The sequence below is a fragment of the Pholis gunnellus genome (genome assembly GCF_910591455.1).
Source record: "Pholis gunnellus genome assembly, chromosome: 11".
NCBI classification, from domain to species: Eukaryota; Metazoa; Chordata; class Actinopteri; order Perciformes; family Pholidae; genus Pholis; species Pholis gunnellus.
Genome location: NC_136538.1, coordinates 4,371,111 through 4,396,315, shown reverse-complemented (window position 1 = coordinate 4,396,315; position 25,205 = coordinate 4,371,111). Strand labels below are relative to the sequence as shown.

General features: G+C 42.6%; 2 protein-coding genes across 7 annotated transcripts in view; one reads left to right on the top strand and one right to left on the bottom strand.

Moving 5' to 3' along the window:
- Window positions 1-1,374: 1,374 nt before the first annotated feature.
- LOC306703504 (isoaspartyl peptidase/L-asparaginase-like) lies at window positions 1,375-14,648 on the bottom strand. Of its 4 annotated transcripts, none has more exons than XM_079169486.1 (8): window positions 14,583-14,648; window positions 9,407-9,509; window positions 8,026-8,221; window positions 7,113-7,255; window positions 6,793-6,947; window positions 5,749-5,870; window positions 3,071-3,181; window positions 1,375-2,871 (listed from the first exon to the last, which is right to left on the bottom strand). In XM_079169486.1, the coding sequence occupies exons 3-8, from the start codon at window positions 8,210-8,212 to the stop codon at window positions 2,657-2,659; spliced, it is 933 nt and encodes a 310-aa protein (XP_079025612.1). In that variant the 5' UTR covers window positions 8,213-8,221; window positions 9,407-9,509; window positions 14,583-14,648; the 3' UTR covers window positions 1,375-2,656. The 4 variants fall into 4 exon arrangements, with proteins under 4 accessions (XP_079025612.1, XP_079025614.1, XP_079025615.1 ...); XM_079169488.1 differs by having other exon boundaries at window positions 9,440-9,509; window positions 14,583-14,629; XM_079169489.1 differs by lacking the exon at window positions 14,583-14,648 and adding an exon at window positions 11,530-11,596 and having other exon boundaries at window positions 9,440-9,509.
- Window positions 14,649-18,439: 3,791 nt separating this feature from the next.
- The window catches only part of rims1a (regulating synaptic membrane exocytosis 1a), a gene marked incomplete at both ends in the record, with an annotated part of 90,836 nt that continues 84,070 nt past the window's right edge, over window positions 18,440-25,205 (top strand). For all 3 annotated transcript variants that reach the window (XM_079169481.1, XM_079169482.1, XM_079169480.1), the window contains 2 exons: window positions 18,440-18,600; window positions 23,359-23,430. In XM_079169481.1, the coding sequence (XP_079025607.1) occupies window positions 18,440-18,600; window positions 23,359-23,430 (233 nt within the window). The remainder of the gene's footprint in view (window positions 18,601-23,358; window positions 23,431-25,205) is intronic.

The window sequence follows — 25,205 nt, the reverse complement described above, 5'->3', positions numbered from 1 at the left end:
TGTGGTTGATTTTATGGACCTCTTTTAATTATCTCACATTTGTCACTATACAACTGTGAGATAATTAAAAGAGGTCCACAAAGTTAACCACAAAAATGTCCAGAACCCCACCTACTGTCAGTCTGTCTGTCCACAACCCCACCTACTGTCTGTCCGTCCACAACCCCACCGTCTGTCTGTCCACAACCCCACCATCTGTCGTCTGTCTGTCCGTCCACAACCCCACCGTCTGTCTGTCCACAACCCCACCATCTGTCAGATTGCCTCACTTGCTTGTGTATGTTTCATCAAATAAATACTATATTTGTAAATCAGAAGTAAGAATTATGGGTATTTTTTTTTTTTGATAAAGCAAGCACACTTGCAGTTATCAGTCAAGTTAACTTGTATATGTAAGTTGAAACCAATTTGGAATCTAAATCCTCTTAACTTGAAATGGCAAGTTGTATACACATGGTTTAGTTACTTTAACTTGAAACTGTGAGCTACAATAATGCAGAAATGCGTGTTGGTTTCACTAGGTAAGGAACATTTTCTTGATCTGATAATGTAAAACAATTCTTTGTTTTAACTCGCTGTATCAAGTTCAAACAACAAGTGAAAAAAAGTTCAATCATCTGACAACTTAAACGGTAATGTTGAGACAACTAGAACATTGCAGTTAAATCAACTTCATGAACTTTAATTTCTGAGTTGAATCAAAGGCAGTCTTCAAGTTGAGTTAACTCACATTTTCAAGGCAGCAGATGAACTTTCGTTTGCAAGTTGAACTGGCTTGAAATGTCTTTCAGTGCAGGAGGACATTTTAAGTCTGATCAACCAGGTGAAAAGCTCATTTTCCTTCGACAATAAGGAAGCAAATAGGTTATTTCAGAAATAAGCCCTGTTGCAAACACACCTTTATGATACTATATATATATATATATATATATAATATATTTCAATAAACTGACTTTAGCCCCATTTTCATGTCTTTTGACCTCTGTATCACCACATGAGTGCTTACTGACATTTATTCTTTATGAATATGTTGCACAATGGATTTAAAAAAGAATAATTTGTTTAAACTTTGTATTGCCTTTACTTTAGTACAGCCGAAAGGTCACGAGTCGGAACCCCTCGACTTGACTTGATCTGTAAAATATTCTGTCTTATCAAAATATTAAAATAAAAACAGCAAAAAGAGTTCATTTATAATGTCGCACAGCAAAGATGAACCTGCTCCCATTCTGCACTTTATGTGTCGGCTTGTGTTTCGACAGCACCATCTAGTGGAGCCAAGAGGGAAACGCACGCAGTCAGAGCGCTGCACATCAGCGCACCTCCACACACACACAGGCTTTATGGGGGAATGAAGCATGAAAGTCACAATGGTCAGGGATTAGAAGGCATTTATTGTCAAGAATCAGTGTTTTCTTTACACAAAGCTTCATCATCTGATCAGCAGCGATTCACAAATACTGGCTCTGGTTCAAACGTTGGCGGCGCTTCACCGACATCCACTTAAATCAGATGGATGCTCCGTTCTTACGTCACAAATTATACGGATTTATTACACAAGATGAAGATATGATCACACAAGTCTTCTATTATAGAGGAAATATTTTTGTGAAAAGGTCATTTGAAAATCACAATAATAAAAAAATGAAAACATCTATTATTCATTTAATTTGAAAAAAAGCTTTCTGGTGTAAAAAAACCCCAAAAGAGAATCATGCATGATCAGTTTTCTATTCATTCATCTATTTATAATAGTAGAAAATTCCATTTTGATGAAGTTTAAAAATCAAAAAATAGGACTAGGATTTTTGGCAATGTTGTTGCTGTTATATTATTATATATTATATTATATATAGAATACAGCGATTTCAATACTTGTCTAGTTGTCCAGGTATGACAGTTTAAAGTTTTATTGTCAAAGACTTGGGGGGGAATTATAGATGGACCCCGAGTTCTACTTGATTGCAGAGAATTAAAAATGATTTTAAAATGTAGGGAAAATATGATTTCTCCTCAGTTGGGCTGACATTTGTTCTCCAAAGCTGTTGCCTATATGTCTAACTTCGTTTGTGATTCAAACTTTAAAGAAAGTTGCTGTAAAAGCTACTTTTGGTCTACATAGAGTTGCTGTAAAAGCTACTTTTGGTCGACATAGAGTTGCTGTAAAAGCAACTTTTGGTCTACATAGAGTTGCTGTAAAAGCTAATTTTGGTCTACATAGAGTTGCTGTAAAAGCTACTTTTGGTCTACATAGAGTTGCTGTAAAAGCAACTTTTGGTCTACAGAGAGTTGCTGTAAAAGCAACTTTTGGTCTACAGAGAGTTGCTGTAAAAGCAACTTCTGATCGACAGACATTTTGCAAGTTTAAATGTTGATAAAAGTCACCATTGTGTCTGATATCGGGCAGGTTGTTTGACGATGGGTCTTCACGACCGTGTTAAGAGAAATCTTCGGCTGCCTGTGTGCTGGAGATCATTTCATGATTGCGCCTCATCAGTTGAGTCTGTCTGTATGTTTCTTGACTAATGTCTCTCACATGATTATTAAGATAACGACATATTGGTAAAATCAATACTAAGACGATTGTTCATCAGAACCATTGGTATTAATATTCTTGATTCATTGAATCCTACAAATAGAAGTGGTGCATCTCCTGTCAGAGTGGGTCATCGATGCTCTGCGTGAAGTGTTCCCCGGAGTACAGGCCGTAGTGCACGGTGTCTTTCTGGGCCGCAGCCCAGGCCATCTGCAGGCTGGAGAAGCGAGCGGCCCAGTGGCCCCGAGGGTCCACAGTCACCACCCCGCCCAGCCCACCAACTCTGGACTTCATGTAGGCCAGGCCTAAATCACTGGCGGCCTCCACCGACTGACCTGAGAACAGAGGAGAGAAGGAATAATGAGGTTGTTGTTTTAGGATAGTGTTCATCCAGAAGTCAGTGCAACATGAACAACAAATCACCTTCTCCGTGACACCATATCCCACTGCAGAAACTGTGTGTGTGTGTGTGTGTGTGTGTGTGTGTGTGTGTGTGTGTGTGTGTGTGTGTGCGCGTGTGTGCGTGTGTGTTACCTTGCTCCATGTGTAACAGGATGAGTCTGGCTAGAGTAACCTTCATGATGGCTTCTCCGTGGCCTGTAGTTGACACTGCTCCCACCTGGTTGTCAGCATAACCTCCACTCCCTGCAGCCGGTGACATTTCAAAAATAAAATAATAAAATAAAATGTTACTTTGAGTTTCATTGCATCGTGTGACTTTAAAGGTGGGTGTGGAAAAAAAAAACAGTCAGCTGGAAATGGAAACGTATTGTGATCAATTGGGTGAATCGGACAAAATAATAACGTTTATTTACAACTTTTTTTCCCTCTTAAAATAATTTGCAAATGCGAAGGTGTAAGAAATAAAGTAAACAAGGGAACAGTTCAACAGTTTAATGCCTAAACCCTTCTTTGCAAAGGACGACAGAGCGGCAGTTATTAAAAAGGATGTGTGACGTACACAAAATGTATGGTCACATTTTTGTTATTTGATTCATATTTGAATGAATTTCTGTGATTTGCCAATCATAATAAAACTTCCTTTAGAAGTGTATTTCTATCTATGCCCAGCAGGTGACAGTGCAGCGCTGTGGTTCTGCCTCGCGACCCGAGACTTCTATGTGCGCGTTCACTTCAGCGTCTTCTCATAGCTTGAGAAGACACTGAATCAAGAAGCCACACATTTGCCTGTATTATTATTTCCTGTTTTTCTCAGGTTAGTAATATGTAAAGTGCACCAAAGATGACACATGAATTGGGGACCAATGTGTATTTAACATTTTATAGAGTATTTTGTATAGTTGTTTGGTAGCTACGTAAGTTAAGACTGACTGTTGAGTGCTAGCTAAGCTGATAGTAGCCCTGTATTACATCCCTCGTTTTTATCTGGCTTCTATACATTGTACTTTTTCTTTATAACGAAATGAATCGACTCTTTATGTTCTAGTAGATTCATACTAAATATGTTAATTAATGTGACTGTAATATGTATATAACGTGTGAATGTTTGTTAGCATTTGTTAGCGATTAGCTGTACTGGTGACGCAGCGCCGCCATCTGGAATGGTGTCTTCCTCACGTACGCCACAGCGGCTGTGGGCACATTGCCGAAGTGACAACAGATGTGTTGATTAAAAATAGTAATGGAACTTGTTAATATAATAATAGTAATGTAAACTTTGATTATTTTGTTTAGGACAATTTAATGTAGTTTTCCTGTTTTGTCATGTTGAAATGTAGAAACATACAGGAGATTGTTTTCACTTGAAGTGTGAAATAAATAGCTTGAGAAGACACTGACTCAAGAAGCCACACATTTGCCTGTCTTATTATTTCCTGTTTTTCTCAGGCATAAATCTGTCATCAGGCTCATTCATGCTGGGACCTGTAACAGATGCAATTGCACATCTGTGTCACTAGATGGGAGAGTAATGCTTCAGCTGCTGTTCTTCTGAACTACACTGTGGCGGCATTAACACACGTTTGTTAGCTTTAACACATATTCTACAGCTATAATTCAATCTGGCCTCAATATTCTAATTTCCCAGACTGAAGTTTGTTTGCAATGCTGCCATTTTTATAGAAGAGGAGCAGCAGTAGACGTCTACTTCACAGCTTACAGCACACTGAGGTTCACGCCACGGACAGAAGACGATGTTCAGACATGAGAAGCTGAGCAACAGACTGACTAACAGCTGACCCACTGACTTCCTTGTGATTCAAACGTTTTGGTTTTGATCTTTGTGCCTTTCATCGATAGCCCTCATGTTGTTAAAGCAACTACAAGGAGCTTTAACTTATTGTTAAACAGTCACAGTTTAATACCGGCGCCTCTGTTTGATGGAAACGTAAGTTTGAGGATTGGCTATTTCTAAATAGTTGGCCTTAATGCCTGTCCCCGTGTCCGACTCCCGCCAAATCAGAGGAAATGATTGACAGCATGTAGGACGGAGGAGCCTTCGTTTAGCCTAATTTCACGGGCAAAGTTTGGCAGTTCAAGGAAGTTGGAGGAGATTTTTCTTTAGAGGATTTTAGTTTTCGCATTGCAGTTTGTGGCTACGGCTGATACTGAAGGATCAGCAACAAGAGGAAAAGAACTGACCGTAGAAAACGAAACGCACTGCGAGACATAGTTTGATATAGATGCATGAAAGTATTTGACGTTGGTGGCTAAAAACAAAGTTTTTACATAGCCACAAATAGATACATGTTAAAAAGAGTTGTGTCTTTGTCTTATGCGCTTCCAAAACAAAAGTGAAAAATCTTTACGAGACGAAGCGGAACACAAAATGAAGGCTCCTTGTACATCTGACTCAACACAGTCTAATCACTCTTTCACTGATAGTGGCAGATTAGACGAGCCTGTAGCTGTTTACCAAACCTCAGTATTACACAACCCCACGTGTACTCGTCTTCTCAAAGGTCACTCTGGGTTCTGGCACCAGTGAGGTTATGAGTGTGAGCCAGTCGGCGCGGTGTCTCCGACATCATTTGTATAAATTGGTCTGATCACACTGGTCGTCAATTGGAAGCCCCCCTTTTCATTCAAAAGGAACGTGGGTTTCATTATCATTCCACAAAAGAATGAAAGGTTGCCCCGTGCAACGGGTGTCCGCATTGTTGTGCAGCGTTGTTGTCAGCAGACACAGAGCTCGCGGTCGGCTGTTAACAGAGCCGGCTCTCTCTCTCTCTCTCATGTATGTGAGGACTGACCGATGCAGGCCGTGTCGCCCACCCGTCCCTCCATCGTGTTCAGCATCCCACCGGTGGAGGTCGCACAGGCTATGTTGCCCTCGCTGTCGACTGCCACGGCTCCGACCGTGCCCATCTTCCCCCTACACAGCAACACACACAGGAACAGAAGAATTAACTCGGACTGACTTCTTCCTCTTTTCTCCCCGTTAAAGGTTACTTTAGGGAGAGTTCTTCCTGTACCGATGTGAGGGTCCTGGGACAGAGGATGTGTACTGATTGTGAAGCCCTCTGAGGCAAATTTGTGATTTTGGGCGATACAAAATAAATTGAGTTGAATCAACCAAGTTAGAACTAGCTAAAAACTATTGTTTTCTTGTTTTGCTCGGCCTTTCTTCTTTTTTTCCCTCCTCTCCGCTTGTAGGCTTAAGAAGCCGCTCTGAAATGTTTAGAGCTCGGCAGGGAGTCGCAGCAATAACAATGAATTCCAATGATGACCCAGAGTCAAAGCAACACAACAAATACAAAAAATAAACCTGTGCAAACATCCAGAGAAACTCCTCAAACTACGACGGCTGCAAAATCAAATTTGCCATTGTTGATTCGGGAGCTCGTGTGCTCCAAATATTCCTCACTTTCCAATAAATATTCACTCAAGAGGTTGTGAGGTATGAGGAGTGTATTTAGTGACGTCCAGGGGAATCTGTGGGGGCTTTTAGTTCAGCCCCCACCCCCGCCTCAATTGGGAAAACCTGACATCACTGAGGATGTTGTAGTCCCTTAAATGTGCCTCTGAGGAGACCCAGGTGTATCCTATCCTAGCTTCCTCACAATCTGCTCGGCCTTTGGTCAGCTGGTCTGAAGAGACAGTTAAAGAATTGATGCTGTGCCGTGTTTTTTTGAAGAAGGGGATTGTGCAGCAGGGCTGGTTTGAGTTTCTATCAACGTCCGGACGTTGTTTGGACGTGTTTTATGCCGAGTCAGCGCCGGAATCACTTGCGACTGCTGTGAATCTGAAAAAACGCGCAGTCAAAAGAAAAGAGTTCACACAGTGCTTCATCTCACATTTGGCACTCCACGGGGTTTGCGTCGGGTGCCAGGTTCTTTGTCCAGCGCATGCGGGAGTACTCGGTGATGAGGGACTCGGGGGGCACCTCGGGGACACCCATGGACCGGGCGAACCGATTGGCCCCCTCTGACGTCAGACACGCATGACTCGTCTGAAATAGAGTATCAAAAATTCCCTCCAATGAAACACATCTAGAAACTATTACAAAGCCTATTTGTACTGTGGTGTGTTTCAAGGTAGACTTTTTAAACTGATACTTTTTACACTGATAAATTGCATGTTTTTTTTCTGTCATCCCAGATTGAAATGTACGCACCTTGTCCATAACCAGCCTTGCTAGCTGGATGGGGTTGGCTATGTTGCGGACAGCAGACACGGCACCACTGCCCAGCGCTTTCCCATCCATCACAATGGCGTCCATCTCCACCTCCCCTTCGGCGTTCAGCACCGACCCACACCCTGGAAGTTAAAGAGATGAATTGAAAGGGTCCAGCCTCTGGGGACAAAGAATCTCTTGTGCACAGAGGTGACATTTGGCCTACAGCTAGAGCTGCAGGACAGCTCATGAAGTACCGAAGATGGAGAAGCGTTCAAGAGTATGTGATCCAGTTGGGTCTAGTATCATTGTTGCATTGTCTGGCTATGGAGAGACGATATAGTTGAAGGGAAATTTCTGGAGGCACTTTTAAGTAACCAACCAGATTCTGCACACAGCTTCCTTAAGCCAATCATATCGTTGCTGTCAACTTTAAAAGTGTTCTCTCTGCTGCTGCCAGTTGTCATCTCAGCTAAGCAGACGCGACCCTCCTCCACCTCAGTCACCTCCAGTCAGCATCACAGTCATGCTCCTGATTCATCATCAGATTGCAGCAACTCCCTTCACCACCACCACCAGTGTCTGGACTCCAGGAGGGATGAGGCCTGTTGGACCTCCGTACCCCTACCCTCGGTGATAGTGCTTCGGGATGGAGTCCAACCGCCAAAGACTTTGCACTTTTCATATTTGAGGCATGTGTAATAAATCATTGTTAAACTATAAAACAAGTCTCTCCTGATTGAAATAATATGATTATATACCGAAGCAATAGGATAGAATAGCACACTATGAACATGAAAACAAATACAAAAAAAGACGAAACATGTATCGAACAAGTGCAACACGTTCAGACTTTGATACGAGGAAGAACAGCGACATTACGCTGCGTACGTTTCAAATGTTTTTGCGTTACCTGCGTTGAAGTAGGGGTTGTTCTCCAGCTGACTCACAGCCTCCACCACGGCGTCCATGCTGCTGCCTCCTCCCCGGAGGACGGCGTACCCGGCTCGGGCCGCCGAGCACACCCCCGACATGGTCTTTTCGGACCGCTCCTTCGGGATATGATCCGACCCTCCGTGGATCACCACCACCGGCAACATGTCAATCACCTGGGGAGGAAACGCGTAGAGCTTGAGAAATCATTTAATTTGTATTAAATAGTGGGACTACATGATGAAGCATGTTGTCTGGTGGCTGGTAGGGACTGTGATAAACAGCTGTTTAACAGAAACAACACCTTCGGATCAAGTGTCGCTCAGTGTCTCTTAACATAAGTGGAGATGCCCTGATCAAGTGTTTTTTAGCCGATAAATATAAATATATTTAAAAATATTTAAAAAATGATTTTAACCGCCTGAAGTCAGTGTTGTAAACCTGTATCCCTTTACCTTGTTACTATCATCTATAGTGGTTATTTGCATAAAAACACAACTCAAAATGATTAGAAAATGAACTCTTGTATTTTCATTTCAACAGTTGCATTGATTGAAATGATTGGCATCAGTATAGTTTACATGATGTATTAGAAGCTCCCTAAAGCTGATCCTGATTGCATTTTATTTACTGAATCAACGGCGGATAACGATCGGCGGCGATAAATCTGGACATCCCGATATGAAACTCTCAGTCTGCTAACTGTTTACTACGCATCACAGAACTGGAACACACTTCCAGAAGATATCATTTGACTACCTTTAAATACAAGTTAAATACTTGTATGCTCTCTGCCTCTGACTAAACACTGCACCATGTCCACCTTACAGCTCCACCTCTAGTATTTTATGATCTGTTGATTTCTTTCAAAATGGTCTCTGGCTGTTTCATTTTATAGCATTTTATTCAATATTTCCCTTTTAATATTTTGATGCATTATATAAAATAGTTGAAATGCATTCTTTAAATACGCTTTCCTTGCATTAGCTAAAAAAAAAGGAATAAAGCAAAATTCAGAGATAAACAGAAGTAATACATCGTCTCTTGTTCTGTCTCGCCCCTTCTAGTATTACTGAGCCTACATTGAGAGTATTATCCAGTATCCAGAAGTAAAAGTACTAATACCACACTGTTAAAATACTCCACCACAAGATAAAGTCCTTACTGAAGTAAAAGTATGTAAGCATTATTGGGGAAATGTACTTAACGTATCAAAAGTACAAGTACTCATTATGCATTACGATATTCCCTGTCAGTGTTGCTTTTGGATTCATCTTTGAATGAACGGGCATGTTGCATTGTTGTGCTGCAGATGTGTAATGTTCGTATTTTAACTGCTACTGCTCAGAAAAGAAACACACTCGTGGAGATGCGTGGTTTTAACTGGCCCGGACCTCAGAATCCACCGACTCCTCTGATATCCCGCAGGGTTTCCACTGGACAGGAGGGGGTTTGAAGAGTAATCTGTAAAGTAATATGAAGAAGACAAATGTAGGGGATTCAAAAATATTGACCTCTGAGAAGTGTAGAAGAATACATTTGCAAAATCAATGCTCAAAGTTTAAGTGCCTCAAATTTGTCCTAAGTATGGTCGGCCGACTTGAGTACAAGCTTACGTTCCACCTTTGGTAATGACGTTGATTGCACGGTAGATATAAAGACAGATAAGCCAATAGCTTGTTTGCAATCACGTCACTATTATAACGCGGGCAGAAATTTAGATGGAGGGCAAGAAGTGAAGAACCACAAAGGAGCCATGGGACCAATCCAAGGCCGCGGTCGAAAAGTCCAAAGATGACCTCCTATCGTCTATTCCTAACCACTCTTCCTTGACCTCTATGGAAAACGTCATGGGGTCAAGGAAAGACGTGAAGGAGACTTCATAAGGAGTTAGGAAAAGACAACCGTGGTGTTTAGAGAATCCGACTCCACTTTCACTGAGCTACGTCGTAATCGTGATGTCACTGACGTAGGTCTGCCGTGGCGAAACTACGACCGAGGAGGACTACAAATCCGCAACTAAAACATGACACCATGACATCTGTTATTCAATAGCATGCCGGCTATTCAAAGAGCTGCTTCTGTGACAGGCTGCTTCATACCTTCCGGCTGCTGCCACACTGACCCATCAACAGGCTTCAGTAGAAACTGTTCAATATCAATATTTCCTTTGTGCAATAATGTAGATTCAACCGTTCGGTTATATTTAGCTTTTTAACAGATTAATAATCTACCATAGGCCGAGCTTGTTTTGTTCTTACTGATGCTTCTTGTTATTGAGAATTTGTTCATCGACAGTTTGCTATATTTACTGTTTTTTTTAAAATTTCCTTATCTTTAAAAAACAACAACGAAATAAATACATAAGAAATGAAAGTTAAGGGTCGTATTTATCATTATGAATCCCATTAGTTTATGCCTGTAGGAAGATAACTGTTAATCCTGTATAAGATCAGCACATCGTTTGTTTTCATGGACGGCCGAATGATGCGTCACTTTAAACGTTGCCGCCGCAGGGAATTGTGGGGCGGCATTTTCTTCTTTCCTTTGGAAAAGGATGTTCCAGTGTTTCCTTTGGAAAAGGAGCCAATAAAGGAAGCATCGAAGCACCTTTTCTTAGCATTCAGAGAATTCAAACAGCTCTTATCAAGGCGGCCACTTCGATACTTCTGGGTCATTTCACTCGGTAAGGAACCTTCCTAAGCAAAAAGGACTGCAGCCCCAACGTCCCCACTTACTGACGTCACCTGGTAAGTGGTTGAGTGTGTGAGGGCTTGAAATGGTGTAAATACGAATGTGACAGCACTTTGCTGCAATGTACAATTGTGGGTATTTATTTCAGATTTTTTACTCCATGATTTGAACGTCTTCCAGGCTCTTTCCTCACAAGGTGAGCGGTCATTTCAACTCATCAATTTACTCGTTTTTGTCAAAACAGCTTCAATGACAAAATGAAATGATGAATACATCTGTGTATTAAAGTCTCTGCTTCAATTCTTCTGCTGTCATGTGTTTCTTTTGTTCCATCTTTAACCCTTAATGTTTCTGAGTTAATGTAATATGACAGGCTGAACACACATGTGCCATGTCTCCATGCTTCCACTGGTAACCCCGTGTTTAATTAACGGCACATTGATATGAATTGTGGGTAATTCCCTTTGGGCAAAGTCTGCAGAAATGCAGACTTACGGAAAGTGTTCATAAAGGGCTCAACATGTCTGTGAGAGAGCCCTCAAAGACTGGTGATCTGACAGCGGGACAGAACTAAACCCTCAAACAATGTGGAGATGGGCCATACACCTCTCAGGTCTTTATATCAAACCTGTGTCAGACAAAGCGAATGTCAAACTTTATTCTCGTTTAAAAAGACAATCCTTTTTTACTAACCTTGTCCTAACTGTGAGAGGACGTTCAGCGAGTGGTTCTTTTTAAATGCGTCAACTCAAATGAATTAAGAGCCTATACAGCTTGAGTGTCAGTTTACCTTGTAGTAGTCTCGCACACGCCCCCCGTGGGACGAAACTAAATTAAACAGGTGGCTGAAGCAGTTAATGGTAAAGTATATTAAACGAGAGCCGCTCAGTGAGCTGTATTTATGTTGAAATGACGAGAGACAGGGAGCAAAGGTTGAGCTTAAAGCCGACAAGCAAAACGGTTATCAGTCAAGAAGCTGCCGAGCAGGCGGAGCCACATTTCCTGAGAACACCCATTGTTGTTACGATTGGTCAGCTGCCATAAATCAGTTTTAACATCATAGTATGGATTTCAGTTGAGTAATCAGAGCCACCCGTTCTCTGTCGCTATACATCCTTAAGAGGAACCACGTTGTACCTTTTTGTTTCTCATTCATTTTATTTAAGTATGATTTTGAGACAAAGGGAAACATAATACACTCTTTCCAAATTATTACTTTCATAGTCATTTATAATCGGCTAAAATAATGAAAATAAATCATCCGTTTTATTATCATTTAAAAGTATATATATATATATATATATAAATAAATGTTTTAAAATTAAAACCAATAAAATGTCCAATCCAAAAATGCCAAAAGATGCCAAAAAGGTCTCCATTCTGTTCGAGGCTCTGTTCCAAATGTCGTAGAATGGACTTTTCATACAAAAATATTATTAATGCTTCATACATGCTATATACCAAATTAAGTGAAGAGATTCCGTTCAACACTATCCTGCAAGTACACACTCCAAACACAATTATACACAAACTCAAATAAGCAACTAAAAGAATGTCCACAATATCACTCTTTTTTCGCCATGGATGAGCCGACCACACATTCCGGTAGGCGCTAATAAGAAGAAGCTAAATGCTAACACGGAAAACCGAAATAGCAGAAAACACGCCAATAACACACTGAATCCAAATATATCCACTATTTATCGAAGTGAAACCACCACAGAGCTGTGAGCAAACAAGCACCAGAACAACACACCGCTTCACCACTAATATTTCATAAACTCCTTACCTTTGTGCTGTTTTGATGTAAACAAAGGCATATTTTCCCGGGTCCTACTGTTCTATCAACATCCTGTGGTGGCTCTGAACTGTTTCCTGAAGACATTGGGATCAATATAACTTAGGGTAACTAACATCTGACCTATTTCAGTTTTGGCCAATGGGTTTGACTCATGGGGGCGGATCACGGTTTTCGATTATTTTATTGGCTTAAAATTCTGTCAAACAACTCAAAGATTGTATCATACACTCCTCAGACTCTTCCGGTTAAAATCTTATGTCACATGTACAAATCGGCCAATCACAGGCTTTAGTCAGGTTCAAACATCACGTAAAACTGAAATTCAGACGAAAATGAGCCATATTTTACAGGTTTTTATATGGCCCAGGCTCTCAGAATGATGCCAAACTGCTGTATGAGATAGATTGAACACTATTAGTGATAAAAGAAGTGAAATATAGAGTTATATAGTATATAAAAGTACAATAAAACATCTATATCGGCTGCTTCCAAAATCAGAATTGACGTTGGCTGACCTCAGCTGACCTTGATTTCTCAGGCATACTTCACTTTATCAAAGCCAATTTCTTTTTTAAAAGGACTGCTGACATGTTGTGATATGATTTGGGAGAGTTTAGGCCTGACTGTGCATCATTTAAAATCAATAAAAGTGCTTTTTAGGCACAAAAAAAAAGGCAAACCTGAAAATGTTCAATTTGAGCTGTGTGTAACATTCGTCCAGCATTTACCAGTAACATATACAATGATATGTACACATATTAACAAAGCTCACATTTATTTGTGTTATTATGCCATTTAAATTATTCAAATAGACCTTGTAGTTAGAGATTTACACTCTCTGGCGTATGGGTAAGACATTTTCGAGCAGAGTGCTAAAAATAGGCCTAGGGTTCAAGAGGATTAACTGTTAGGCCAAATCCCAATGTCCCCCCTTACGGACTCACGGACCGCTCCGCGAAGTCCGTGAGGGTTTAGGGATGTCCCACTGTCAAATCATCAAGTGTTTGAGGGCTCTCTCGCAGACATTTTGAGCCCTTTATGAACCCTTTCCGTAAGTCCACATATTATGCTGACTAGCCTAAGGGAATTACCCACAAGTCACAGCAATGTGACGTTAAACACGGTGGACGCAAGGAGGCGTAAAAAAAAAAAAGGTAAACAAAGAGGATGGCTCACGTGTGTTCAGCCTGGAGTATTACATTTACACAGAAACATTAAGGGTTAAAGATGGAACAAAAAATAAACTTTAAATCAGAGAATATTTATTTATCAAATATTTGATTTTGTCATTGAAGCTGTTTTGACAAAAACGAGTAAATAGATTATATGGAGTTAACATCTTGTGAGGAAAGAGCCTGGAAGACGTTCAAATCAGGGAGTATTTTCATGGTAATGTGCTGTCCCATTCCAATTTACACCATCTCAAGCCCTCACAGTCTCTCACACTCAACCACTTACCAGGAGACGTCAGTAAGTCCTTGAGGGTTCAGGGGGGACATTGGGATTATCACATTATCACGCCCCCAGGTAACTAGTTGTTTCAGTTCACCCTAAGCCAAAACGTTTCCTGGGCACTGACGAGGTGTGACTTAATCAATAAATTAATAAATGTCGATCAAACTAAGAAGCACAAGTGGCGGAGTGTGTAGCGCCACCGCCTTAGGGAGCTTTACTATTTTGCTGGAGAGGGTTCGAATCCAGGTTGTTGCGATCTTTCCATAAATGTATTTTCTTCAATGTATTTCTTCATACGTGGTATGAGATGTGGTTTATAGATCTCCAGCAATATGTTTGTGAATGTGTGACGAATCAGGCGACAGAGGCAGAAAACAGCTGCTGCTTTTAAGCGAACACATCACACGCACGGAAGTGAAACCAGTAGGTTCAAAAACCAGTAGGCACGTAACACCGGCTAACGTCACGTTACTGCGCACTGTCACCGAATAAAACAGACCTTACGTGACGTATACATCTCAACACATAACCCCCCCCCCCCCCCCCCCCCCCATAGCTTTATGAAAATTCTCAGTGGAGCTGCTTACCCTGAAGATGGACGAGCAGTATTTGCTTGCAGCTTCAGTCCTTCCAGCATACACACGGCGACGAGTCGTAAAGCTCATGATAAGCAACATCATTTCCGGGATATGAGTATTCAATTTCAAAATAAAATACAAATCAACACACACACACACACTTAGGGGCTTTTACTGAGGAATGCTAACATGAATACTATCCCCTTTTTCTACTAATTGAAAAACATTTTTTTTACAAAACAGGCCTCTTTTCCTTTTTTTTTTACTACAAAGTCAAAATTGCCTAGTGTCTGTTTTATTTTGGATTGCTTGGGTTAATACCAATCCAATAAGCACAGGATAGACTGAAAGTTAAACATCATATACAAGCAACAAGTTGATAATTAGGTGAAGAAAGTCTGTGAATATGTGATAGCACATGTCATCAAACTATTCCAACGTATGGAGACAGACTCATTGAAACATTCCAGATGCCTTTATACTGGAACTACCGGTGCCGTGAAAGGGAACTGTTAAGCCTTCTTAAAAACTGAGATGTATCTGGAAAAAAAAAGTCAATAATTAAAATTGAGACGTTTGCAGTTGAATGTGTAAAGCGTTTGGCGCTCTCCCTGAACATTGCTGCCCTAAAAAGGAACCTCCCGTGGGTAAAAGCTGTTGAACAAGTCAAACATGCATGCTTTGTTGCATACCCGCAGTGATAGTCAGGGAATTGTTTGTCGGTTTGGCCATGTTATGACAGGATGATGATGATGATGATGATGATGATGATGATGATGGGTTTGGGCTAAGCCTGTTCTCCCAACATGCTCCTGCAGGCCCTGGACTTGCAGCTGCACTGCTGCTCTCAGTCCCTCCCTTCCCCTCTGCTGCTGTTCAGTGAGCTGACCGTGGTGCTGAAATACAAAATCAAGATTTACTGTGAACTTACAGCGACACTGGTTGACCTGGACCTTACAGTGCAGTGTGTGTGGTCCCTGTAGGGTCCCTTGAAGGGTCATACAAATGTGGCATATCTTTTTGGTACACATGACCCTAATAACTGTATCAAATGTTGTCAATTTGTAAACCACATCATGGTCTACAGTGAATCTTAAGCATTGCAGACCTCGGCTTTTTACCCAAACTGGATTTCTGGCTAAAAATAGTCCATTAAAGCACATTTGTTTCTAAATTTAGATGACTGTGACACAATTAATTATCTAGTCGAATACAGTTTGTGTGACTTACACGTGGCACATTCTTGTGTTTGTGTGTCAATTGTAATGTTTTGGGTGGCCCCCCCTCTCGACACGGCCCGTGATTAAAATGTTGTACGCTGACATACTCTAAATGTCACCCTATAGCCATACATGTGCACGGCTGTATGTGTGGTAAACCCCGGGCTCCATTCACTGTTTTTCAGCATGAGGAAGTATGTGTGTGTGTGTGGGGAGCTGGGAACTGCTGGAAGGATGGATAAGGAGGAAGGACAGAAGGAAGGGGTGGAGGGAGAGAGAGGGAGGGCGGGAGGGAGGAAAGAGAAAAGGAAAAAAAGGGGGATGCGCGTCATCCTAACACGCAATGATTGGTGGGAGAGAGGGGGAGGAGGGGGAGGGGGCAAACACTCTCAATGCAAAGGGTTTCATACAATACTAGAAAAGGGTTCTTCAGACTTGCATTCACTATATCTTTCATATTACTAATGCCAGTTTATTTTGACCAACTTCACGTACTTCACTATGCTGATAATAGTGATAATAGTTTTAAAGGTTCTTTATTCATTTTTTGTATTACTGTACTTTTTTGTTAATCGCAAAAATCTTGTTCTATCTTTGTTCTACTGTTGTTCTATTGCTCCCTGCCATACTGAAATAACGGTTAAAGGTTCTCTACACAATATTCAGAGAATGGATATAGCATCAAACTCATTTGAGAGTGCTGCTAACGCCATCCGGAATGATGGAGTCATCAGCGTGGCACCCGTCCTCCGGTTCTCCCACAAGCTCTGTCAGCACTGTTGCCGTTGTTTGACCTGTTAGGCATGGCCATGTTGAGACCCGTGTGGAGGTAATGGATGTGCTCTGAATTTCAAATGTAGCACCTTTAAACTAAGCCAGACTTTAATACTGAATTCCTGATTTTTTAAATTCGTATAACTCCATTCATTTACCCATAAATAATGACAGAAAATGACAAAAGCCATCCGGTGATTTGTGATTTAGGGCTGAATTTTTCAGTTAAATTGAAAATTCAGGGACCGTTTTAATGTTATTTGGTCAAGAGGAAAAGCCCCTTAATTAAAATCCCCCAATCCATCCATGCATTAAGATGAGACACTATAGAAGTCAATAAGGTTAAACATTGAACTCATATTGCCATGTAACTATCCCATGGATTACTGAAAATGAAGGCAATTACTTTTTGTTTTACACGTTTTCTGGAATTGTATGTTTATGCAACTGTTGTATACCTCATCAAAAAGAAATCTGAACATTGGATAAAGCAAAGTTACAAATTATTTTATTTTGTTGACATATTAGAATCAAAGGTTAGAGGGGATTTTGGATATCTCATTTTTCACTCCATACATTTGAAAATACTGTCAGCAGCCATAAAAAATGTTGACAAGTTTTTAGTAATAAAGTGTGGTAAATCAGGCTATGAATGGTATGTAAAAAAAAAACCTGAGTAAAAACCTTCAGAATATCGAAGGAGACACTAGAGGTGAATGGGGGGGAAATGTGACTTATGATTTCACCATGAAGCTTTGCCAGTTGATTACTTACACAAAGACATTTTTTTGTTATATTTAAATATGCAAATGAGACGTTATCTAATACTAACTTTTGGTGAATTTAGGAGAAATCTAGACGCCAATAGACAAAGTAGTAAATAAACACCTAATTGTGTATTTTGGATGTTTAAGGAAGCAAAATAGTCCAAAATCTATAGCTGGTGTTGATGTTTGGTGATTTAAAAAGAAATAAATAGGCCTGAAGGACTCTTCTTTCCAAACATCCATGAGTTATGGTCCTACAAACCCCACAATGCACCCTCGAGGAACCCTTTATTTCCTAAGTGTGCTTATAGGCTGCCGTGAGCGCGCATCTTAACGGTGAGTGGAGCCCCCCATTCTCAAATGAGAGCTGCGCGCTCCCGCCGCGGGAGAAGTGAACGCGCTTGAGGGGCTGCGGTCCCATTGACGGTTCCGTCTCCCTGACAGCAGCATCAGCATCAGCATCAGCGGCGGCGCTGCAAAACAAGAAGTCGCCGCCTCGCCCTGCAGCCACGCACCGGGCCACCGGACCGAGCGGAGACCTGAGCCGCCTTCAGAGGACCCCCCCCCCCCACCCCACACCCCACACCCACCTATCTCTGCCCCGGCCTGAAGGAAGGAAGCGAGATCCCCCTCCCGTGTGCCATCATCCCGACCGACCGCCGGAGATATGGGCTCCCCGTAATACGGAGGTGGCGGAGGGGAGAGGCGGGCGGGCTGGCGGTGGGAGGGGGGTGGGGGGAGAAGACAGCGGAGCAGCGAGAGGGAGAAAGAGAGGCTGAAAGCGGCAACCGGGAACCGAAGCGCTACCACCACCACCGCCGCCGCTGCTGCCGCCGTCACCGCTGCTACTACTGCCGCAGCTAGCACCGACAGGGCTGCTGCCACCGCCGCCGCCCTGGGTGCCCCCCGTCGCCGCCATGGGAACTCCGCATCAGTCGCTCCAACCGCCGCTTTGTCCGTGGACCATGTCGTGATCCGTGGGCTCCGCCAGCGGGTTTTCTATCCGTGATCCCGACCGAGGCGAGGAGGGGGAGGAGGAGGAAGAGGAGGAGGAGGAGGAGGAGGAGAGAGGGAGGGAGGGAAGGTGGTGGTGGTGGTGGGGAAGATGTTCGCCTCGGTGGGCCCTCGGGGCGGCCCGCGCCCACCGGTCGCCCCGGCCATCCCGGAGCCGGACCTGAGCCATCTGACGGAGGATGAGAGGAAGATCATCATGGCTGTGCTGGCTCGGCAACGGGAGGAGGATGCGAAGGAGGAAGCCATGATAAAGTAAGGTGGAGAGAGAGGGGAAGTGTGTGTGTGTGTGTGTGCGAGTGCGAGTGTGTGTGTGTGTGAGAGAGAGAGAGAGAGAGAGAGAGAGAGAGAGAGAGAGAGAGAGAGAGACTGGGCCTGAGCTAATTCCGTTCTGAAGATCCACCTCCGTTCTCCGACGTTTCCAGCATCACTCCACTGTATCTGACCGTGCATATGTGTAGCCCATGTGTGATGTGTGTGTGTCCACATCCTGCAGCCCCCCCCCCCCCACACACACACACACACTCACTTACACACTCACTCACTCACTGACTCACTCACTCACTACAGGCCCATGCAGGCTACAGCTGTGGTGCCAGAGAAAACAAGCAGTGTAGACCAGGTCCACCTCCAGTGTTTTTTTTTACAGATTCTCACAGTGAGAGAGCGATCGGCGCGGTGGTGGGTCAGGTGTAACTTTGCTCAGGAAGGGAGGAAGAAGAGGATGTGATGGGAAGGATGAAAGGGGCGTGTCACCCTTGCATGCTCCACCATCATCATCATCATCATCATCATCATCATCATCATCATCAGCGGCATCACACTCCACTCTGATTCCTCATCTGCACCTGTCTCCCTTAATGTCACCGCATGTCATTCACGCCGGCGGCCCGAGTCGAGCCGGCGAGGCTTCGGACTTTTTTCCCCGGGATGTTTCATTTTTACGGATGCAGCAGTTAAAATTCCCCGCTCACCGAAGGCCCCGGCTTGGAGGGTGTAGTGGAAGTAGAACCCTCCCTGTTGGCTTTTATCTGTGCAGCATCCAATCTCAACAGCTGCTGTCTTCAGCTCCTGGGGTGCGGTTGAGCGTTTTTCTCAGCCGTATGCACTGTATGTAGGCCAGTGCTCTTGCAGAACAGCAATCGCACAGGCTGTTATAGAACCAGTAGGCCTATAACAGGGTGTGTGTGTGTGTGGGGGGGGGGGGGGGGGGGCTGCTATGTGTGTAATGTCATTTTGCATCAGGAGACTTATATCCACGGTGTGCATCCTCCTCCATACATGCATGCAGAGCGGCCTCCTACAGATTTTATTTGTCACCCCCAAATCCGTTGCAGAAAAACGGACCCACATCCGGCCGCCCCCGCTTCCTTGGACCCAGAGAAACAGAACGCATCAAGTCAATGCCTTTCCCCGCATTTTCTGCATTGGAGCGGCACGCACAGACGGGGCAGATAGAAAGATGTAGACCGAAACCCACCTTAAGCGAGGTGCTCCTCAAGCATTTTTACATCCCTGTTCTATTTTAAGCCCCTGTGTGTGCCGGACTTATAGCTCGGCGCTGGAAACGGAAGATCGATTCATTGCATCTAAAAGAAGGAAATGTCCAACACATGAGCTCCGGCTCTAAGTGGCTATGCATCATTTTCAGTAGAGAGGCCGTGGATCCACTCGTATCGCACTGTAGCGGCTGCAAAATAAAAGGCAGGCTGTCAGCACATGCATGTCTTAACCTATATTGGCTTCTGTGCCGTGCCGTCCCCCCCCTCCCCTCATCACTGTTTGGATGGAGATTGCCACAGCAAAGCGGTGTGCGTGCGCGTGTCTTTACGATCTCCACTGCACTGGTTGACTAATACATGCATGGTGAGTGTACTAGCAGTAGGGCCGTGTGGGTTGTAATGCAGAGAGGCAGAGGATGCACTGCTCTTACGCTCACCATCAGCTGTTAAAGCATGCAGGATCACAGTATATGTGTACGCATTACTCCCTGTTGGTGTATATAGCCATGGCGACAATTATGTAACGGTAGATAAATTGTTGCGTCCTGTCTGTAATCATCACGAGGTAAAGTGGCGTGTGATTTACACAAAGACAAATGGATAAACTGTAAATGACCTCCCTTCTTTTAAAAGCCTCAATCCCAGTTACATAAATGGGAAGTACAGGACCAGAGTACAGTAAAGCTCCTCCCTACAGCCACATAACAAAGCATCAATGGGTAGCGTTCGCTCACTGCATTAGAAAGATAAGAATTTCCCTTAAAGATGTGTGCATTTTATTGATACAACCAAGCACCAGTGATCAAACAGTTTAGCAGGTCACTGCACTGAACTGATGCAACCGGAAACTCAATGGATATACGTTTTTGCATTGCATTGAAATCTCTTAAAGGGACAGTTCACCCAAAATCAGAAATATACACTTGTCCTCTGACCTGGAGTGCTATTTATCAATCTAGATTGTTCTGGTGTGAGTTGCAGAGTGTTGGAGTATGTTCTCTCTAACATCATGGAGCTAGACGTGAACAAAAATACATTTGATAAAACTGATGTAAAGTGGTAAACATTCATGACGCTGTAACGTTAGCTAGCTCAGTTGCGCTAGGTGAGCTAGCAGTAATATTCATTTTAGTTCGGTTGGCGGGTTTGTTAGTTTGTTAGAAAGAAAATAGTCCCCACATGAAATTGTGCACAACAAGGTCTGTGGATTGTCTTGAGTAACCGGGTCATGATTTCCGGAAAAAAACATTGCTGATGAGTTTTTTAGAATCCCAGAGGGGACAACCCGAGGGCCATCTGGCCCCACTATGTTGGAGAGAAGACCGATATCTCTACGGCCAATACCTCCAAAACTAGGAAGCTAACTCCAAAACAATCTAGATTGACAGATAGCCCTAAAGGTAAGAGGACAAATATGTGTCTTTTGATTAAGGGGTGAACTGTATTATCTTTACTCTCTGGGATGAATTATATATCCGTTGCAAAAGCTCAAGTATATTTGTGCGTCTGTTGCTTGCATCTGTTGTTTCTCCTCGACTAGATGAGCAAGATGTGCTACTTATTGTAGGGTACATTGCGATGCATTGTGCTCTTCTAGCTGATCCAGCTGATTCAATAAAAATCAATATTGTTATCTGTATGTTTGTGGACAAACACCAGAGAACTGGGTAACATCTCAGAAAATCAAACAAAACAAGCTAAAGTCAGGCTTTTACTTGTATTCAAGAGTTGAATCTCTCTAAAAAAAATAAACCGGACCTTTAAGGACCCTAAGGGTGTTTTAGCCCCTTAACGGTTGGGGATGTGTAATATTTCTGTATTATAATTATGACTCAGACGAACTGTGAACATCACAGGATGCATTGATCCAAATTTTCCCTCCTGATACTGTTTTTGATACTTCAGTGCAGGGAATCTAACGATACAGTAGGGGTGTAAGAAAATATTGATACACTGCTCAGATTAAATATTTCAAAATGTTTTCTCTGTTGGTGTGTTCTATATACTGTGACAGTTTTCCAATAATGTCATTTAAAAAATCCCGATATATCGCCTTGCTTACAGTATCGCAATATATTGAATTGTAATCCCTGTAGCATGATATATATCGTATCACCAGATTTGTGGAATCAGATGTGTGGAACAGATTCAGATCATATTTATGTGATGTGTCATGAGGTCAGGGATAGGAAATTGAAACACTGACTTATTATAATGACATTACCAAAAAAAATTGTATGCGGATCTGCATAATAAGGTCAGTTTTGGTGCTGATAGCGGTCCAAATCACATAGACTTCACATCATAGCTAACCATTTTGTAAACTATGCTGTGGTACTTTAGAAATTTGAGTGCCTTTCTCCTACATTTTCAGACACCCCTTGGCTTCCATTCATTTTCCCACGATATGAAAATCTATTAGCAAACTCTTCCCGGAATATGTGTAATCTATCGCAATGAAGGCATTTATTTTTTGTCTCAGTGACGTTATCCTCATGAGCTAATAGACTATTCAAATCAATCTGCATTTCAAGTGAATGGAAACCAATGAACACCTGAAACGCCGGAACATGATTAGAAATCAAAAAACGTGTGGGATTAATTTGAAAATGTCAGAAAAATGCAGACTACACAACATAAAAGCTACTGGTATGGTCCCTTTTAATCTTGTATTCAGACAACAAACTCCAGTAATAATCTAAACCTAAATTTACTTAAAAAATTACATCACTTCAGGAAAAAGTAGCATAACTGTACTAAGTCCCTTTTGCAAGTAACGCAGTGTCCTTTAAGGTTTAATCCAAGGACATCACATCTACCTCAATCTCTACTTTGCGTGGTTAGAATCCATGAGGAACAAAGAGATATCAGCTTTTCCTAATGTGCAGAAAGTGTCTCTTAGAGAGAGGGGTACCGGCAGTGTTGACGATAAGTAAGGCATGTCTGTTTTTCGACAGCGTGGGCGTTGGCGGGGATTTCTCTCTTGAGTTCCCTGTGTGATCTGACTGATCAGAGCTCATGTTTATGGATGAGATGGTTTCCAATCGCACAGCAAATGTGTCAGTGGACGTATCAAAAGCACGTCATTGTTGTCTAAGGCCTGTCTTCGACGCCTAAGGGTACCTGTGACACCACGGTGAGAGTCTAAAAGAGCAGTTCAGTTCGTATTCGGAGCGTTTGCTCTTTTGGTTTGGCCCGTTTGGTTGAGCGAGTAGAATGTCTTTCAAACTCAGGTGATGCAAAATAGCTGTACTGAGCCTCTATGCTTTTAAATCATAACATGCTACAATTCATTAGGAGTGAGAACATAATCAGAGCCAACTATAGAGCCTTAATACACATGGTTTTATGAAGAGAAGAAGGTGAATATTGACATTTGAAAGCTAGCAGTTACTCATAGGAAAGCCTATGAACACAAGAGAGGCAGAAAGTCAGAGCGTCATACTGTCCGAAAAACTAATCTACAGAAACATAAGAGTCTTTGACATTTTCCTAACTATGTGTGTTTCAGAGAAGAGAAGCCAATCCAAGCAAGAACGGTGAACCTGGTTGGGCAAAAGAAACCGCAGCAAAATGACGTCCGGTGAGTGGCAACAGTCGTTTTTGTCAACCATCAACTCTGTATCACCTCCTCGATATGGAATTTAAAGAGGACATATCATACTCATTTTCAGGTTCATGCATGTATTTGGAGTTTCTACTATAACATGTTTACATGCTTTCAGGTTCGAAATAGTCTTTACTTTTCTCTATACTGTCTGTCTGAATATACTTGTAATCACCCTCAGTCTGAAACGCTTCTTTTAAGCACCTGTCTCTTTAAGCACCCCTCCTGAAAAAACCTAGACTGCTGTGATTGACTTGCGAGAAAAATATGGTGCTGCAGGTTCCGTAGACGAGTCGCCCCCTGCTGGTCAGTAGAGAGAATACAAGTTTAAAGACACTTCCGCATAGGTTTCACTTGGCAGAACCGGAGGTTGCCGCCTGGCTGGTTCCAATGAGCCTGCATGTGACATAGGAAGCCAGATCTGAATGGCTTGCTGAATCAAATGCTTTCTGATCTAGGCTGCTCCACAAACAACTGACTGGATTTTCTTATTTCACATTTTGCTGATTGGTAGGCACCTCAGATACCCAAATGCATGTGCACAAGCACTGTAATACTGATATGTCCCAAAGTGGCCCAAAACAACCTCCAATCAAGAGCTGGCCATCTCTTGCTTGCCTCACATTCATGTTATTGTTGTGAAATCTATTTCACACCTTGGATGAGTCAACAGTATAATAGATAAACGCGTGCTCTGGTACCTATCTTTCGCAAGCATGACTCAAGCCATTATTATGGAATTTGTGTGGTACTCTTAAGTTGAACACCCCATTTATAATTTTTCTGATTTATATTTAGGGAATATGCCTCAGTTTGTGTCACTGAAAAAATATTTAATCAAAGCCACACACTTCTTTACCCTCGGAGTGAGTTAATATCCTGTTAAACACACGCACGCACACACACGCACGCACACACACACACACACACACACACACACACACACGCAAGCCCAGTTGCTGTCCATCATTTATTAGACAGAAACTACATCGCTTCCGCTGTGAAGACGGACGTGGCCAGCCTGGTAAGCCCTGTCCAGATCCTGTTGAGTCATTAGAGATCAGCTAATGTTGTCGTCGTCCTCCGTAGAATTGGCTCAGGCTGGATTCAGATGCTCTGGGTGTCTCACGGTTTGCTCAGCTCTCCTGGCAAGCTGCTCGTCTGGAGGAATGACTTTCCATCATTGGGAAAACAGTTGAACGATGCGTGACATTGTGATATTGTGATATTTGATAAGATTGAATAATATACTAAATAAGTAACCAGTTCTATTTTCCCATAGTAAAGCCCCCAAAAGAACTGTGGCAGGAGAGCTTATCACACACTAGCCGGCTACACTAGCCGCTACTGCTCTCCAAGCTAGCTAACTGGCTGTTACTTTATAGCTCAATTGGTCACTAACAGGACAACACAGCTTATTCGAGAGACTGTTTGTACCATGGACTCCTGTCACTTAATTGTCTACAAATCGTGCCACTTTTGTGAAGGATTTTATAATCTGGAAGAGCAGGGTTATATAAACATTTGTGGTGCTAATAAGCTGCAGCTTCCTCTGTTTACTACCGTAGCTCTCTTTTCCCTCGAAGGCCAGTATGGAATGCACAAGTTTACTAAAGTTGAATCATCATGAAAGATTTGTGAGCAGGTTTGTGGAAAAGTTTAGCTTTTTTAAGTGCCATGTCTTTATTCTTCATTTGTGCTGTTTTGTATCACTCCTTAGACGAGCTAAAGCCTAAGAGCATCTCAAGCTA